This window comes from Pleurodeles waltl, chromosome 11 (assembly GCF_031143425.1).
Source record: "Pleurodeles waltl isolate 20211129_DDA chromosome 11, aPleWal1.hap1.20221129, whole genome shotgun sequence".
In the NCBI taxonomy this organism is placed as follows: Eukaryota; Metazoa; Chordata; class Amphibia; order Caudata; family Salamandridae; genus Pleurodeles; species Pleurodeles waltl.
In genome coordinates, this window is record NC_090450.1 from 829,029,564 (window position 1) to 829,045,140 (window position 15,577).

Consider the following 15,577-nt stretch of genomic DNA (forward strand, 5'->3'; position numbering starts at 1 on the left):
ATGGCAGTAATTAACCCCAATGGGTGGACTCTTTGATTAAAACCAATGTATTGCTTAAACTCTCAGGGGTTTGACCATCACAAGGGCTCACCATAGCCATGCACCATTTTGATTACCTTTGCTGTTAATATCTTGACCATGTTTTTTTCAACTTTGAAAATACCCTAGTTCCCTATTTTTTCAGATATGTCAGCATCTGTGTCCCATTGCCAAAGAGAGTTTGGAAGAATGATAGATACTTTCAGAACTCAGGCTGCCCAGGCATCCATCATGCAGCAGTCTAAACTGAAGGTGCAGATGAAAGGACAATTTCACATCTTCACTAATACTGGAGAGGCTCCAGAGTTCCTGCAGAAATTTCAAATGAGTCCCCGGACTCTTGTTTTCCATGTATTAATTACTGGGCCTGGTTGGTCTTTTTTCCCCTTCTTCCCTTTCTCCTCTTTCTTTTCACCATTGAACCGTCCTCTTAGCAGAGAGAGCCACACTACACGCTGAATTATATTGTGGAGTAGATTTTATATACAGGGGGATTGGAGCTTCCTTGTTTTGGGCCACGAGTGCAGCCTAGGGTGCAGTATCTTGGCACTTTTTCCCTTTGTGTTTGGGGAAGGGGTAATGCGGGCAATTTCCCCTTGTTGGGTTTGGAGTCACTGAGTGTCACCGGGTAATAGAAGGAGGGTACCAGAGGTAGGGGGGCACATTCGGTGAAAATGAACAGGACTACAGCAGGCTTTGAAAAAATGGACATAAGAGTCGTGAAGAGTACAGGTGGAAGCACAGCAGTGATATTCAGTGATGCACAAGGTTAGGCTTCTGTCCTTCAATGCTAATGGCATGTTCAATAAGTGTAAATATGGGGGTTTGATAAGATGGCTGACGTCATTTACTCCAGAAGAGTTTTATTCCAAAGAAGTACCCCCATGTGTATTTTGCCCACGTGGGCTGACAGTAAAGGACGTTGTGATTTATCTGGGAAATGGCATCGATTGGGAGATAAGGGAAGCAATTAGGGACCCCCAAGGTAGATGGCTATAGTTCAAAGGTCATGTCCATGGGGCCCCTCTTAACTTGGTTAATTATAATGGCTCATTACCGATGAGATAGATTCATTACTACGGATCCATAATATAGCGATGGGGCAGAAGTGCCAATCATCCTCGAGGGGGGGGGATTTGAATTATATTCTCTTGATACGTTAAATAAAGCCAAAAACTGCTTGATTACTACTGTAAAGCCAGACTTTCAAAAAGTATATTTGGTTGTTTACATCCTGGTAGAGCTGGCAACTCCATTAGAGAAAGGCCTAGATAGCAGCTTGATAGGTCCTTAGTGACAAATCAAAATTGGCTGGAAGATATGAGAATATTTATATCAGAGTGTCTTCCCACTAATAGCAATGCGGGCTAACATTTTTCAGTCTGGGAGGCCTTTAAGGCCACAGCCCGTGGGTATATGATAGCATATAAAACAAATCGAGATAAAGAGCGGACTCAACACATAGCGGAACTACAACCTGCGGTGAATGAGGCTGCATGGGCCAGTAGTAAGTCAGCAGGTATCGGGCCCTCAAAGAATGGATTAAAAAGGGCCATACAAAATCTTTGATTTTATTTACACTTGAAGAAATAAACAATTCTAAAGCATTCCTGCAAGAACTGTATGAGGAAAGTGAGCAGATAGGTACATTGCTTTCCTGGTCCATCATATTAAGCAGGATAAACAAGTAGTCAGGCATATTGAGAGTCCTGCTACCCATAGGATAGTAATAGAGAATGAGGACATTGCCCAGGTTTCCCATCAGCATTATATCAATGTGTACAAAAACACGCATTGTGTTTCATTATCTAGTACTGAACATTATTATAGTTCCATTCGGCTCACCCACTTGCCAAACTCCCTGGTCAAGGTAATCTTAGGAAAAATAACAGCAGTCAACGTCCTGCAAGCACTCCAAAATATGCCCAGTGCAGAAGCATGTGGGAATTACTGTTTTCCGTCTGAATTTAATAAAACATATACAAAAGAGTTGGTACCTTTTTAAAACAAATATATTTAATGTTATAAAGGAAGGCCGGGAAATACCCCTGAACTTTAAAGAATCCACCATAGTGATTTGTTTGAAAAAGGGAATATCCTCTGCAAATGTAAACTCCTATTGACCAATCAGCCTGCTCAACGCAGATCACAAACTGCTGACAAAGGTATGGGCCACCCGGATCTCTCCAGCTGGCCAGTTGTTAATCCACAGGGACCAGAGCAGATTCGTTTCAAATCGCCTTATTGCAGTAAATACTAATTTTCTAATACATGCAGTTATTTTTCGCGTAACCGAATCAGTGCAGCAATAGTTATGATGGATGCTGGGAAGCCATTTGATTTGGTCAACTTGGAGGTCTTGTTTTATACCTCTCAAAAATGTGGGTTCCCTTCACAATTTATAACCGTGCTCACAAATGTACATCTAGGGACACAGGCTAAGATAATCGTCAACTCTAGAGTTGGGGGCATGGTATCAATTAATAGAAGCAACTGGGAGGGGCGTCCCTTGTCCCCAATATCATTTACGTTTTTTTATAGAGCCATTGGCAGGGAAGATCTGTAGTATTGAGGGAGTCCGTACACCGATTTAGGGGGTGCCCAAGTGGAAGCTATTCGAGGATGATATAATTTTGAATTTGAAGCTGGACTTGGCAAATATACAGGGGGCTTTTGATTTGATTGAAGAATTCATAAGTATTGGTGGATATGAGATTACTCAAAACAAACGGGGGTTGTTGTTTTACAGTGCACCAGCTAGAGATCTTCCAGTTTCTTTACAGCAACCGGGTAGCTCACAGGAATTAATCACCGGGTTTTTGGAAACCATTTTTGAGAAAACACAATGTAGATTTTCCGAAGGCGACTGGCAGTTTATCGTAGAGATTGGCTATGCATCTTTGAAATTGGCAAAATTCAAAAGAATCTCCCTTTTCCCGATGGATGACATATTACACCCCTAAAGCCCTTCATAAAATGTTTCGGCAGTTCCGATCAATGTTTTTGTTGTCAATGAGAAGGTATGGATGATAGTCTTCACATATTTTATACATGTCCAAAACGTTGTCAATTTGTGGAGGGGCTATTTGCTGCTATTAGCAACGGCATACAGATCACGATAGCTCCTGAATCAAGCTTATGGACATAATTGTACTTTTTGGTGCCAAACTGCACTAATGCATGTTTGCATCAAAAGGTTTTGCACCGGCTTGCACCATTCCTGAGCGCCAGCTGGGCACCATATTTATGGAATGATGCAAGCCAGCGCAAAGGGTGGGCTAGCGTGAAAAAAAATAACATTAGCCAGGTGGGGGTGGCAGTATGGGAGAAGGGGGTTTTGCACCAAAAAATGACTTTAGGCAGGTTAGAGTAAAAAAAATGACTTTAACCAGCCTAGCGTAATTTTCTGATGCAAAATCACCATACCACATGACTCATGTCTTAGAAAAGACAGGACTCATGCCCGCCGGCACAGGGGACCAGTGTCCCCTGGGCTTGGCTTTGCACCCAGTTCCATGTAGGGGTGCCCATTTCAGGGCCCCCAATGGCACTTTAAAAAATAAAATTAAATACTTATCTGTACTTACCTATAATTACCTGGGATGGGGTCCCCCCTCCTCCGCTGTCCCTCTGGTGTGGGTGGGGGTGTCCTCTGTGGGCTTATTCCATGGCATTAGACAGGTCTAGCGCCAAAGTATAAATATGGAGTTAGTTTTGCACCGAATTTGCATAAAAAAATACACAAATTTGACGCAAAACAAGTATAAATATGCCCCTTAGTGTTGTTTATGGCTTTTAAGGCGATTCAAAGAATTAACAAGCTGGGGCAGTTTTTTTTACCTTGATTGCACTAACGATTGCCTGGTCATTGATTCTCCTAAATTGGAGAACATGACAGGGTCCAGCTTTACAGGGTTGGAGGGAAATATGTTAAGGACCAAGAAGTTTGAAGAGGCATATGTGAAACGAGTGAACATTCTCAAGAGGTTTGCAGCTATTTGGCATCATTTAGATCTTATCAAAAACAACTAGGGTACGACTTCCACTAATAGGGTAATACTAAGTTTAATGTAAGATCTTAATGAATGTTACTTTCACATGGTTATGCACTTCCCTACCACAGGCCCCATGCTGCTTTTGTTCGGATTTTGTCTTCTCCAGCCACTCGGCTGATACAAGGATAGCCCACTGTCACGTTATCTTTCTACTTGTGCAATAAAAAATATTAATGTTTTTTTTTCTCTTGAACTTATGCACTATTCACACTTTCTAATGGATTGCAGCTCAGGGTAAGGCCTATCATAGGTTTATTTTGTCAAGGTCCATTGGAATGATTAACTTTTATACACCATGGTATTTTTAGGATTACTTCTGGTGTATTCTTGAGGTTTATTATCGCCTTAAATGATCATGATGAGAAAATGCCAATTTCTCAGAGTCAGCTTATGGAATATTGATACAGCACTGTGCACTGACACTTTTTCACAATTGCCTCAATTACGAATTATGAAATCATCTGCATGTCAAGAGGGGATCGCTTGATTAATCAGTATGCCAGGGATTTCACTTAGTGTGTATGTTTCTTTTGAAATGTTAATGCTTCTAAAAGAGATATAATAAGCAGCATTCAATAGTTAAGCAGTGAATGTCAATGTCAATTATAAGCACTCTTGCACTTTCCGAAATCGGATTTGTCTTCGCTCTGCTTACGTATGTATATTTTATGTTGATTACCTCAATCAATCAATCAGTTTTTGTAAAGCACGGCTACACACCCGTGAGTGTCTCAAAGTGCTGGGCCAGGGGAGGGCCCTCATTCGAAGAGCCACATCTTGAGGTTCTTCCGGAAGATGGTGAGAGGCAGGCTTTGTCTGAGGTGCAAGGGGATGTTGTTCCAGCTCTTTGCTGCAATGTGGGTGAAGGATCATCCGTGGTTTTGCAGATGCGTGGGGTGGTGACCAGGGCCATCTGAGCGAGTGGAGGGATCTGGCAAAGGGTGTGGAAGGAGAAGCAGTGGTTCAGGTAGGCTGGTCCTGCTTTGCGTATGGCCTTGTACATGTGGGTGAATGTCTTGAAGATGATTCGCTTCTCGACCAGTAGCCATTGGAGGGTCCTCAGGTGTTGGGAGATGTGTTCTCGGTGTGGGAGGTCCAGAATGAGTCTGGCGGCGGTGTTCTGGATGAGTTGTAGTTTTTTGATGTTTCTAGTTGAGGTGCTGGCGTAGAGGGCGTTGCCTTAGTCGAGCTTGCTTGTGACTAAGGCGTGGGTGACTGTCCTGCGACAGTCTGCTGGAATCCATCTGAAGATCTTTAGAAGCTTGCAGAGTGTGTGCCAGCAGGAGGAGGCGACTGAGTTTACCTGGTGGGTCATGGATAGAGAGGAGTTGAGGATGATTCCTAGGTTGTGGGCGTGCTCAGTCGGTGCAGGGTGGGCACTGAGGGATGTGGGCCACCGGGAGTCATCCCAAGCTGAGGTGGCGTTTCCGAAGATGATGAACTCATTCTTGTTGGAGTTGAGCTTGAGGCAGTTTTCTCTCATCCAGGTGACCAAAGCTTCCAATCCTGAGTGGAAGTTCCTTTCGGTCGTGTCCGGGTCATCAGTTAGGGAAATGAGTTGTGTGTCATCGGCATATGACACGATGTTCATACCTTGGCTTCTGACGAGGGGCCATGTATACATTGAACAGTGTGGGACTCAGTGAGGATCCTTGGGGGACTCAACAGTTGACTCCTGTGGGTCTGGAAGTGTAGGGCGGGTGTCTGACTCTCTGAGTCCTCCCGGAGAGGAAGGAGTGGATCCATTCAAGGGCTCTTCCCTGGATTCCTAGGTTATGGAGTCTGGTGAGTAGAGTGCTGTGGGAGACCGTGTCGAAAGCTGCTGACCGGTCGAGGATTATGAGCGCTGCAGTGTGGCCACGGTCTAGGAGTAATTGGATGTTGTTGGTGGCTACCAGGAGGGCTGTCCCCCTGCTGTGTTTGCTGCGGAAGCCAGACCGGGAGCTGTCCAGGGAGTTATTGGCCTCTATGAAATTTCGTAGTTTTACGTTGAGTGCTTTCTCCAGTACTTTGGCCGTGTAGGGTAGCAGCGAGATAGGCTGGAAATTCTTTATTTCTGATGGGCCAGACGAAGGTTTCTTCAGGAGAGGGCCTATTTCAGTGTGTTTCCAGTCCTCGAGGAAGGTGCCAGTGCTGATGGAGCAGTTGATTGTGTTCTGGAGCTCGGGGCAATGGATGCGCTGGCTCTGATGTGTATGTGGTGCAGGCAGGGGTTAGTGGGGGTTCCGGAGTGGGTGCTGTTCATGATGCTGACTATTTCCTCTGTGATGAGCGTGGACCAGCTGTGGATGGTCTTGGTGGGTTCTGGGGGGGGTGGGGTCGGTCACAGGTTCCAGTGCCAGGATTTTCCCGGAGGAAGCTGTTGTTGATGCCCTGGATCCTGTGGTAGAACGTGGTGGCAAGCTTGTCGCGTAGGTCATGTGACGGGGGATGCTGGTGGCTCCAGTGGGGGGATCTGTGAACTCATAGATGACTGAGAAGAGTTCCTTAGAGTTGCGTGCGGAGGAGTTGATGTGCTCCCGGAGTGTGTCCTTCCTTGTGTTCTTGATTTTTTGGCGGTGGGTGGTGGTTGGCGCTCTGAATGAAATGAGGTCTTTGCTGATTTGGCTGTTCCTTCATTTCTTTTCAAAACGTTTGTGGGTACCCTTTGATTCTTGGAGTTTGGTGGTGAACAGCTGGCATTCTTAGGTATGCATTTGGCTGATGTCAGTGGAGGGGGGCAAGAGTGTCGGGAATTCGGTGATCCATGCTTTGAAACTGTATGCTGCTGTGGTGGCATCATCGGAGGGAGGAGGTTCATGATTTCGTTCCATTTCCTGTGGGGAGGTCCTGGGAGTGCTGGTGTGGCTGCTGGGTGTGGTGATAGTGAAAGTGTATGCAGCAGTGGGCAGTCCAGTGTGGAGTGGAGATAGTCTGGATAGTGACCTGGTTGCTTGAGGTGAAGATGGGGTCCAGTGTGTGTCCTGCAATGTGTGTGTGGAGACCAGCTCTCTGAGGCCGAGGGTGGTGGGGTTGTCGAGTAGAGCGGTGGTGTTTGGATCGGCGCGGTCCTCGAGGTGGAAATTCAGGTCACCGAGGAGGAGGTAGTCATCTGACGCCAGGACCTGGGGGGTAGTGATGTCTACAACGTCATCTATGAAAGCTGGGTGGGGACCGGGTGACCTGTACACCAGGGTGCCGCGGATGGAGGAGTTGTGGTTGGAGTGGACCAGGAAGTGAAGATGTTCCTTGGTGGTGCATTGTTCTTCTGGGGCGGCCTTGACACATAGTGAGGACTTGTGTACAATGGCAAGTCCTCCGCCAGGGCGGGAGGGCCGGTCCCTCCTTAGGATGCTGTATCTGTCAGCAATCTGTGTTCCATGGTGGTACATTGTTCTTCTGGGACGGCCTTGACACATAGTGAGGACTTGCGTACAATGGCAAGTCCTCTGCCAGGGCGGGAGGGCCGGTCCCTCCTTAGGATGCTGTATCTGTCGGCAATGGCGATGTCTGGTCCCGAGGTGAGGTTGGTCCAGGTCTCGGTAAGGAAGGCGATGACCGGTCGGGCGTTCTCGATCAAATCCCAGAGTTCCGTGACGTGTTTGTGGACGGAGTGGATGTTCAGGAACAAGCAGTTGATGGGGTTGTAGAGGTTGTTGGTATCTTTGTGTGCTGAGATTACCTTCAGCTTGTTAAGGCTGGTGCTGAAGTTGCAGTTCCTGCAGGTGAAAGGTTTATGGGTGTCCAAGGGGGAGATGATGCAGCAGTTGCTGGGATGTCTGGTGTTGAGGCGGAGGAGGGTCTCGAAGTTGTAATGGAGGAAGGCCAGGGAGTGGTTTAACGGAGATCCAGAGTTCCTGGCGGTGGGTGCGGACGGGTGCAGAAGGGCTTGCCTTCGGCGTGCCAGCTGCGCTCCCGACCTGTGCGACCGCCATTAAGAAGGGGAGGGGTTGGGGGGAGCGGTCAGCTGTGAGGCGGGAGGGCGGGAAAGGTGCTTTGCGGGGAGAGAGGGAGGTGGGCAGAGGAAAGGAAGGGAGAAAGGAAAATAAAAGGAAAAACAAGTAAAAAAGACAGAAAAAGCAAGAGTGAAAGAGCGAGAGAGAGAAAGAAATACTTACTTGTGATGGCCACTAGACCACCAGGGATATGAGGCACAGGGATGAGCCTGTGGGAGGAGGAGGGCCTAGAATTGAGAGTCAGGAGGCTCTCAATTAGTCCCAGGCAAAAGGCAGGGGCAGCAGCAGCCATAGGAGCTGGAGAGGACAGCAGATGCTGACCAGGAGGTCAGTGCAGTTGCCCTCTCTCAGCGCAGCGGCCGCCACTAAGAAGGGGAGGGGGCAGGGGAGCGGTCAGGCGGGAAAGGTGATTCTGGGCACAGGAGGCAGAGGAAAGGAGGGGAGAAAGGAAAATAAAAGGGAAAACAATGAAAAAAGGCAGGAAAAGCAAGAGTAAAAGTGTGACAGCGACAAAGTAATACTTACTTGTGATGGCCACTGGAACACCAGGGATGAGGCGCAGGGATGAGCCTGCAGGTAGAGTAGGGCCTCGACCTGAGAGTCCGGAAGCTCTCAGTTCGTCCCAGGCGAAAGGCAGAGGCAGCAGTAGCAGCAGCCAGAGGACCTGGGGCAGGCAGCAGACGCTGACAAGGATGTCAGTGCAGTTGCCCTGGTTTTTCAGAAATATGCACTACAACACTTTAAGGTTGTTATTTGCATTTAACGTACATTTGTATCCCTTGTCCGGTCAGTCTGCTTTTAACAAATTATATATGTGGCTTATTTCTGCTCAATGAAAAAAGAAAAGGTGTGCTTTTTCAGAACTCATAAGCTTATATTTGTGTGATAAACCATGTGGCATAGGGGAGACTTATAACTAACATTAGACCCTTCGAGCTAGTGGCATTGCAGCTAATGCTGTTATGTATTAACCATCAGCTTTGACAAAGTCTTTTTACAGTACTACTGGCAACCATGCCCGATGTACTAAGGTGATCACTGCTACCAATCTTGCACCAATCTTGCATATGCTGTTATATAATCGTGTCTGATGTGGCCATTATTACAAAAATATATATATGTATATTCACTTAAAAAACAAAGGTCACAGGGACATTATAGTTAGGCTACCATTTTAAACGTACATAACCATAGAAATTCACCAGTTATAGTTGGAGTTATCTGAAGTAACTATAACTCGTGCCCTAAGGAACTATAACTTGCGCTCAGCACCAGAAGTAAGGGGTCAGGATGTTCATACCCTGGCCTCTCTTGTATTTTTGTTCTTTTTTTCTGGGAAACTAGCTCCTAACCTGCATATGCTGTTATATAATCGTGTCTGATGTGGCCATTATTACAAAAATATATATATGTATATTCACTTAAAAAACAAAGGTCACAGGGACGTTATAGTTAGGCTACCATTTTAAACGTACATAACCATAGAAATTCACCAGTTATAGTTGGAGTTATCTGAAGTAACTATAACTCGTGCCCTAAGGAACTATAACTTGCGCTCAGCACCAGAAGTAAGGGGTCAGGATGTTCGTACCCTGGCCTCTCTTGTATTTTTGTTCTTTTTTTCTGGGAAACTAGCTCATAACCTACCTAGTGGCAATAGGTTATATAAATATATATATATTTGTAGTCCACAACGCCATAACTGCACACTCCCAAGCATTAGCGGTGCTGCACCGTGCTCTCCAGCGCATAAAATACACACTTCACTCCGTCCTTTGCTAAAGAATGAAGATCAGCACTCCAACAGCGATTTCTTCTGTTTTTAATAGTCCATCAGTGTTACAAGAAAAAAGAACGCGCTTTGGCTCAACATAACCTTGGTCTACGTTCAATGATGGATTATTAAAAACAGAAGAAATCGCTGTTGGAGTGCCGATCTTCATTCTTTAGCAAAGGACGGAGAGAAGTGTGAGGAAATATATATATATATATATATATATATATATATATATATGTATATATATATATATATATATATATCTCAGACCAATAAATATAAACCAGGGAGCCCATTGAAATTCCCATTTGTTTTGTGAAACAGACTCCTTAGTCCCTGCCAGGTTGTGCTCTTGGTGTTCAGGTTTGTTTGTTTGACTGTACCCAAACTTGGGTATTGAGCACAGTATGCACTGTGAGTTATGTTTTGCATTGCGTATCCTAAATGCTGAATTTCAGTGATCTTTGGGTTTGCTTTCACTGAACATTAACTAATCTTTAAATTCTGCATTTTCAGCTAATTTCTGTTCTTCATTCATGTGCTGTGCTCCCATTCAGCACTGTGCATGGCCTCTGGCCTTGTCTGTGCATCGTAGGAGCTGGCTGTAGGGCTTGCTTCTGCCACCCCATGGGCAGCCATACCCCACTACTCACAGCTTTGGCCACAGGGTCTAACCTTCAGCCAGATGCGCAAGTCATACCTGTGCTTCCCACCAGGTTATTTTCTCAATAGCCCTTTTTAAATTCAAAACATTCTTTTTATGAAAATCATAGTTTTTAACTAAGTGGTGCTTTCATACAGATACAAAATGGTGGCTGCGTGATTGCAAATTTACTGTTGTAAACCTGGTTGTTTCCGTTGTTTTGTCCCCACTTTCCATGCCTCTGCATGCCTTTTAAAATGTAATGGGGTCCGGAACCTCTTGTAGCTGTTCCGGCATAGGTTGGTTGACTGCTTGGGTTGGGCACAGGATGCAGCAAGTCCAGGCTCCATGGCCAGCTGGCACTGTGCACAGTGCAGAATGTGTACATTGCAGGTGAGTGCATAAAAAACTGAAATTTACTGAAAAAATACTGAGCTAATGGTTAGCTATGGTTCTACAAATTCAAATACGATAATGCCCTGAAATGCCCCAGTTATGACGTACAGTGCACATCAAACTTCATGCCACTTCTGTGTTCAGTACACTACTTTGCCAATGATGTGAAAAAAAAAACTTCTTCCAAGAGCAAAACGTGGCAGGCAGCATGAATTATGGTGTGCATTATATATAATGACTGTCAAAGAATGCTTCAAATTATGGGCCTGATTTAGAGTTTGGCAGATGTGGTTACTCCGTCACAAACGCAACAGATATCCCATCCGCCATATTAAGATTCTAATATGTCCTATGGACATTGTAATATGGCAGACTGGATATCGTCACATTTGTGACGGAGTAACCCCTCCACCAAACCCCTCCACCAAACTCTAAATCAGGCCCTATATATCCTAAGTACTAGGTTAATTTCTCAGTGACTACTCACCACTTGCAAACATTTATTTTTATGTGTACTTTTCTCATTTTAAGTGCTTACATTACTTTGCCCCAAATAACTGTATAAGATACACATTATCTGAAATACTAATAACTAAGAAACTTGGCTTTTTCATGATGTAAACATTTGTGTTTTTCTCTTCTATTTTCTAGATTCAACAGAACTTCCAAAACGCCTCAGCCTTGACAGTTCATCATCTCTGGAATCATTGGCATCTGCCCAGTCTGTTTCTCATACATTGCCTTTGGGATATCAGAACCCTGCCTTTTCTCCAACTTGCCATGACAGTCTTGCCTCCGATGCTATTTCAGTTTACAGTCTTAGCTCCATTACTTCATCAATGAGTTTTGCTTCAAAGGCTGAAAGTTATTCAGATGGTACAGGCTATAGAGGACGTCAAGACTATGAAAAGCCTAAAAACATTTATCCAAATAGACCATCTGTACCACGGAGCAGATCATCTCCACAGACTAATGCATCAGTGAATAAAGAAGAACAAGAGGAATATGAAGGGTTTTCCATTCTTAGCAATGAACCATTGTCTGCTTTCCCTGAAAATATGAACATACCATATTCTCCTGACCATATGCTGAACAAGTCTGGTATTTGTGGAGGAATTACAGTTTCTGTAAATTCTAAAGGAAGTGTAAGTACTCCAAACTCTCCAGTTAAAATGACTCTCATTCCTAGTCCAAATTCACCTTTCCAAAAAGTTGTGAAGTTACCAGGTTCTGACACTGGAGAATCAGATCAGTCAAGCACAGAGACTGATAGCACAGTCAAATCACAAGAAGAAAATAACCCAAAGCTTGATCCTGAAGAGCTGGCACAAAAGATTTTGCAAGAGACACAAAGTCATCTCATTGCTGTGGAACGTCTTCACAGAAGTGGCAGTCAAGTTAACAAAAGTAATATTTCAGTTGATGGTGCTTCAACTCCGACTGGTGCTTCTGCTTTTAGATCCTCAGAATCAAGTGCTTTTAGTAGACCATTCCAGAAGAGCACACCATCACCAGTTGCAGTTCGACCAAAGCCTCCAACTAGGAGTTCTTCTCTTCAGAAGATTAGTTCAGGATACAACAGTCCAGCAAGTTCTGAAGCATCCAATAAGGAGCTAACAGGTCAACACAGTGGACAACCATCTCCAAGCTCTGATTCCCCACACATTAGATTGAAATATCGCAGTTCTCCTTACAGTACTCATATTTCAGGATCTCCTCAAAATATGTCTCCAAGCTCAGGACACCAGTCTCCAGCAGGAAGCACCCCTTCTCCAGCCCTGTCATATTCATCAACTGGTTCTGCACGCTCTAGTCCAGCAGACGCACGAGATATAGACAAGATAAAAATGACTGCCATAGATGAAAAAGTGCAGGCTATTCACAATTTAAAAATGTTTTGGGCAAATACAAATCCCCAATCTTCTGGTCCTATGAAAATATTAAGAGGAGCTCCTGGAACACTCACTTCAAAGAGGGATGTTCTTAGCTTGCTAAATTTGTCGCCAAGACATAGCAAAAAGGTAGAAAATATAGACAAGCTGGAACTTAAGGAATTGCCCAACCAACAGCAGCAGGGTATTGCTCCACAAAAGGACCCTACAAATGTCCATAGGTGTCCTGATAATACAAATGTAGGTACTCCCAACATCTCAACAACACCTAACAGTACTCCAGGAGCTATACGACCATTGAGGATACCATCAGGAAATGGATACAAGTTCCTTTCCCCAGGGAGATTTTTCCCCTCCTCAAAGTGTTAAAATGTAAACTGGTAACAGTGGAATCAACTTGTGTAAATGTTCATATGTGCTTCTGCCCTCTTGCCTTGCCTCTTATCAAACCATCAGTCATTGCCTGGAAAGAGGTGGTCAAACAAAAGACTATTATTGGAAGAGTTTGTGAAAGATAGTACTATCATGAAAGAGTACCAAACCATGAAAACTCAATGTGAAAATGGGCATTTTGTAAGGAATTGTGCCAATGTGAGTTACAGCTGATAAGGCATTGATCCAGATTCAAGCACTCACACAAAACAGCAAAAGCAGTGATACAAATGATGTTAGGATTCATTAGTGCACAAAGTATCTTAAATATTGGTCTGTCTTTTTATTTAAATTTCATTTCATCTTGCTATTTTATAAAGATAGCTTTTGTAAGATTAGAAATTCTTGTAAAAATCAATAATTTGACGCAAAACACAGACAGATAAAGTTCTCAGTTGTGACAATAAAGGTTGAAAAATGAAAGAGAAATATCATAATTCACTCTTATCCTTATTTATTCATAATGGGAGTTTTCAGTGTGTGAAGCATATTATAGTATGACAACACATTTTATCAAGAAAACAACTGTTGGACTACTCCTTCGTCTGTTGTAAAATTATTTCTCACCCTCTACTTGTTGTGAAATGAGTTCTTTCAGACTACTTTTTTGTACCAGTGACAAGAAAGAGAAACATCACCTTTGCTATTCCAATGCCTCTTTGTCTTACTACATTTGCCCAAGTAATTATCAAAAGTAGGTTACCATCCGAACTGGTAAAGTGTAATCAAGCAAGCTTAAAAATTTAATGATATATCAGGATGACTAGTCCACTCCTATTCTGAGCATTCATGAACAGAAATCTGCGGTCTTATTATGTGTGTAAATTTTATCAGTAACTGTAACTTAAAATGCAAAAGAATACCTTCATCTACTTCAGAATTATTTTCATCAGTTTTCTCACTTCAACACAATGAGATATTTATCAACACAATGAGATATTTATTAAAGTGGGTTATCAACCAAAGTTGAAATATCTTACAACATAATTGAAATCAGATAATTCTATATTTTTGCAACTTTGTCCCATCAGCGATCTGAAACTGACAAGATTTGTAGCTCGTTAAATTAAAGACTATATTCTGCTAGCTGTAATTTTAAGGAATCAATCCAAATGGTGAATTTCTTTCAAATGAGGCAATAAGTGATACAGGGGGGGACCTTGCAGTCAATAAATGTGCCCACACTCTGTTAATGTTTGAATCATTTTTCTGAATTGCACGACAGTTGTCATGCTTATGGTGTCTACAGCAATTCCGATGGTCTTCATGTTGCAGAATTTAGGCATCAACATAAGCAGTTCAGCTACAGTTGTTCCTGAGTGTTACTATGCCACACTGAACCCTATGCTGTACAAACAATTGTGAAGCCCAGTATTTGTGGTCCTTATCATACCCCATAACATTGTACAGTGCTTCAGAAGTATGTTATCTGCTCTGGAAAGATAACTCAAAACCTCAGAAGAACATTTACCAACAAAGATATTCTTTGCTGTGAAGTTTGTATGACTTTTAGAAAGTATTTAAAAACTGATCACAATATCCGTAATTCCTGTTTTAAATCAGTACTACTTGGTTGTTCCTAAGTTGTTCAGATCTATTCCCAAAGACATTTAGTGCTTGTTTCTGAAGGTATTGACAAAAGGACTTTTATGCACCTGTTTTGTTTTTTAAAGAATTGTGGTTGGATGTCAGTTCCCGTGCAGCTGTTCCCCAGCAACCCTCTGTGATTCAAAGACTCTTGGACCATATAAACGCTGTGTAGAACTTTTTGCTTGTATGCAGTGGTCACCATGTTTGACCAACATGGACATTTTTGTAAAATAAATTCTGTGTTTCCAGGCAGCATTAAACTTTTTATATTATGAAATGTAACATGTAAAAAAGAATTTCATATTTTTATTGAAATTTCAATGGCATTTGGCCTACTTTCTTTGTGATGTAAGTGTCTATTAAAGCATGAGTTCTCTCTCTCTGCAGTGTCATGTATTAATCTGGTAATCAGATTGCATATTGTCAGTATGTACATACATACACACACACACTAAAATACATTCTCATCTCATTTGATTTTTCAAGGACAGGTGACACACATGATACTTCTCATATCAGGTAAAATAGTTTTGTTAGATCAGTTGAATTCACAGTAGTATTCAGATAACATGTTTGGTAGTAGTGAGTACATTTGAAGGCATAAAATATACTGTTATTTTTCTAGATTTCCTCAAAAGGTTTTGTAGGTAAATTTTCAAGTTTGTCTAACGGCATAGTATTTCGTATACCTACTAAACACCAACATTCAGAACAGTATTTTATTTTGAATTTAAATCTCTTTCATGCAAAAACAGAAATGTTTTATCATAGCCTGGTAATTCGGAGTAAGAAATCAGTATGAGACCATAAATGCCTGA

General features: G+C 43.1%; 1 protein-coding gene across 3 annotated transcripts in view; it reads left to right on the top strand.

The window, feature by feature from the left end:
* Positions 1-15,139, top strand: part of TTC28 (tetratricopeptide repeat domain 28) — a 1,605,451-nt gene extending 1,590,312 nt beyond the window's left edge. For all 3 annotated transcript variants that reach the window (XM_069214676.1, XM_069214678.1, XM_069214677.1), the window contains one exon: positions 11,497-15,139. In XM_069214676.1, the coding sequence (XP_069070777.1) occupies positions 11,497-13,106 (1,610 nt within the window). In that variant the 3' untranslated portion in view covers positions 13,107-15,139. The remainder of the gene's footprint in view (positions 1-11,496) is intronic.
* The last annotated feature ends 438 nt before the right edge of the window (positions 15,140-15,577 follow it).